The following is a 2,740-nucleotide window of genomic DNA, read 5'->3' on the forward strand; positions in this document are numbered from 1 at the left end:
GTAGTATGAAAAATTTGAAGATGCATACATATGTACATACATGCATGCACATTAGGGTGGTCCTTAAATGAATGAAGCATAATTTTGAATCAGATTTCGTGAACCTCAATCCCTACGTCGGTGCAACTATAGGCGAATCACATATAAATTTTGCTCCCGCGTGGGGATGGTTAAGGCGCGTCGCACAGGCGGAAAAGTTCAAATTCCTCTATGGAGATATGATATATTTGTCCGTGGTACTATCGATTATGGGGTGAGACTGAGAAAAATCCTTCATTTGATTTTTAAGGAATACCCTACTTCACATACATATCGACACATACATGGAACATCGACCTATCTCGGTAGCCAGTTCGAAAACGCTCTATCTCAGAAAACTTCTGGAACGCCCTACTTCAGAATTTAATTGAGGAATGCGCTATCTCAGTTGCCGATTCAAAAACACCCTATCTCAGCCCATTTTCAATTTTGAATCCAATTATGAGATAGGGTGTTTTTCGATCAAATTCTGTAAAGCAGTGTAGTCAATGCCACCATATCCGCACCGTACGTTCGATTTTCCAAAATGAGGTGTCAAATTAAAAAGCTTGGACTGCAGATGTGCAATAAAGTCTTACTTTTTTGAAAAGAGCTGCCACCTTTTAAAAAATTATATTAAAATTATTTAAAAAAATAAATCAAGTATTACAAAATGGGCACCAATAGAAAGTATTTAAAAAACTTGGTTTCTGAATTTAGCTATAGGTTGCCAACGGTTTAAAAAATCAAATTTAATTAATTAAGGGAATTAGGTAAGCGGAATATGTATCACCATAAATATGGGTGCCACGCGAAAGGAATTTCAGAAGGTAATCGTCTGAAAATATTTTAAATAGGGTTGCCATCTGCTTGAAATATTGAATTTACTTAACTTATACATGAGTTATATGAAGTATCAAAATATGGATGTCAAACGAAAAAGTGTTAAGAAATCTCTTTGAATACTAAGAATACTTTTGAGGTGTTGGAAGAGGGTTGCCACCTCTTTCAAAGTTAAATTGAAATTATTTAATGATTATTCAAAATTGGGTATCAATCGAGTGGGGTTCAATAATCCTCTATTTCTGAACTATATTTAGTGGGATTACCACATGTTTAAAAAATCAAATTCAACTTAATTCACCAGTTAAATATTTAAAATATGTTAACAAGATTTCAGCTTGAAAATACTTTTGAAGATGGCCGCCACCTGTCAAAAAGTTTAATTTAATTAACTAATACTAAAATTATATAAAAGATATAAAAATACGGGATTCAAACGCAAGAGTGTTAGGAAATCTTTAGTTTAAACATTTAAAATATTTGAAGAGGTCTGCCACGCATTAAAAAACTAACAATCAAATTATTCAATAAATTGCATGAATTATTAAATGATGAGAATCGATCGAAATGGATTTGAAAAGGCTTTGTAACTGAAATATGTTTTAAAAGATCTAATTTTATTTGGATTAAAAATTTTATTTTTTAATTAAGGACTTTTCTTGTCGATATATAGGTACATAGGTCGCGTCAGCTGACACGGTGTACGGTTTTACTTCGATGGCTGCTTGAGCTCCTTGAATTAGCCAAATACAATTGTAGTATATGCATTAAGTGTGTTTTTTCTTTCTTTTCTCATTTATTTTAAAGAGAGTGGAAACACGTACGCTGACATTGTGTGGCACACCGGAATATCTGGCACCTGAGATAATTAAATCCAAACCCTACTCTACCAGCGTCGATTGGTGGGCCTTCGGCGTATTAATCTATGAATTCGTGGCTGGCAGTTCCCCATTTGCCGAATACAATCGGGACATGATGGCAATGTATGGTAAAATTTGTGATGGCACTTACAAAATACCACAAATGTTTCCACCAGCGCTAAAGGACTTAGTTCAACGATTATTGATTGTAGATCCCTCAAAAAGGTGAAATACGTAAAATTTGTCTGCTTATTTAAAAAAAAAAAAAAAACCTAAAATACGATTATCTTTAAAAAAAAAGGCTAGGCTGTATGGCTAATGCACAGAAGGATATTAAAAATCACGAATGGTTCAAAGGCATCGATTGGTATGGTCTATTAAACCAACAAATATTGCCACCTTATGTACCAGTTATCACAAATATGGAAGATCTTTCGAATTTCGATAAGTATACTGAAGATAAAAAGTCTACAAAATCGAAATCAAATAAATATCCGGAAAAATTCGCTGAGTTTTGATTGATTGATAAATTTACTATTTGTATTTTTTTTTTTGATTGTTGTGACTCGATAACTTACTATGTATGTTGCGATTATAAAATAAAATCAGTACAGTTAACACCAAATACTAGCAAGAATTTCATATAATTTGACTTTTCTTCATTTATTATGTACATATGTACATATTTATGTACTTACATTCAACATTTAAATAAGCCGAAGCACTTTGCGGATCTCCAATGCCATTCGTCACCTCGCACAAATATTGACCGGAATCGTCAGCGCTAACTGGATTTATAATTAGCGAACCGTCTTTGCGTATTGTGACGCGCGTCTCCAGTGAGGCCACCTCCCGTACGGGAGAGCCCTCGCGAAACCATCTAACGGTGACATTGCCGGGCATTGCTTTCGCTTCGCACGAGAATATCACCTTTTCGCCCTCGAGTTTGGTTTGATTAGTGGGCGGCACCTGTGAAAAAAAAAAAAGAAAAGAAAAATTTTTGTTATAGGAAGAAGAGT

General features: G+C 34.3%; 1 protein-coding gene across 1 annotated transcript; it reads left to right on the forward strand.

Moving 5' to 3' along the window:
• Nucleotides 1–1,668: 1,668 nt before the first annotated feature.
• On the forward strand, nt 1,669–2,239 carry LOC108378299 (cAMP-dependent protein kinase catalytic subunit alpha-like; the record flags this gene model as incomplete). The annotated part of the gene is made up of 2 exons (XM_017634587.1): nt 1,669–1,946; nt 2,023–2,239. Coding segments are annotated over 2 exons (495 nt in total), but the record flags the coding sequence as incomplete, so codon positions are not given.
• Between the last annotated feature and the right edge of the window lie 501 nt (nt 2,240–2,740).

Source organism: Rhagoletis zephyria, unplaced genomic scaffold, assembly GCF_001687245.7.
Source record: "Rhagoletis zephyria isolate East Lansing unplaced genomic scaffold, Rhagoletis_zephyria_1.1 Rzeph_scaffold_13778, whole genome shotgun sequence".
Classification (NCBI taxonomy): domain Eukaryota; kingdom Metazoa; phylum Arthropoda; class Insecta; order Diptera; family Tephritidae; genus Rhagoletis; species Rhagoletis zephyria.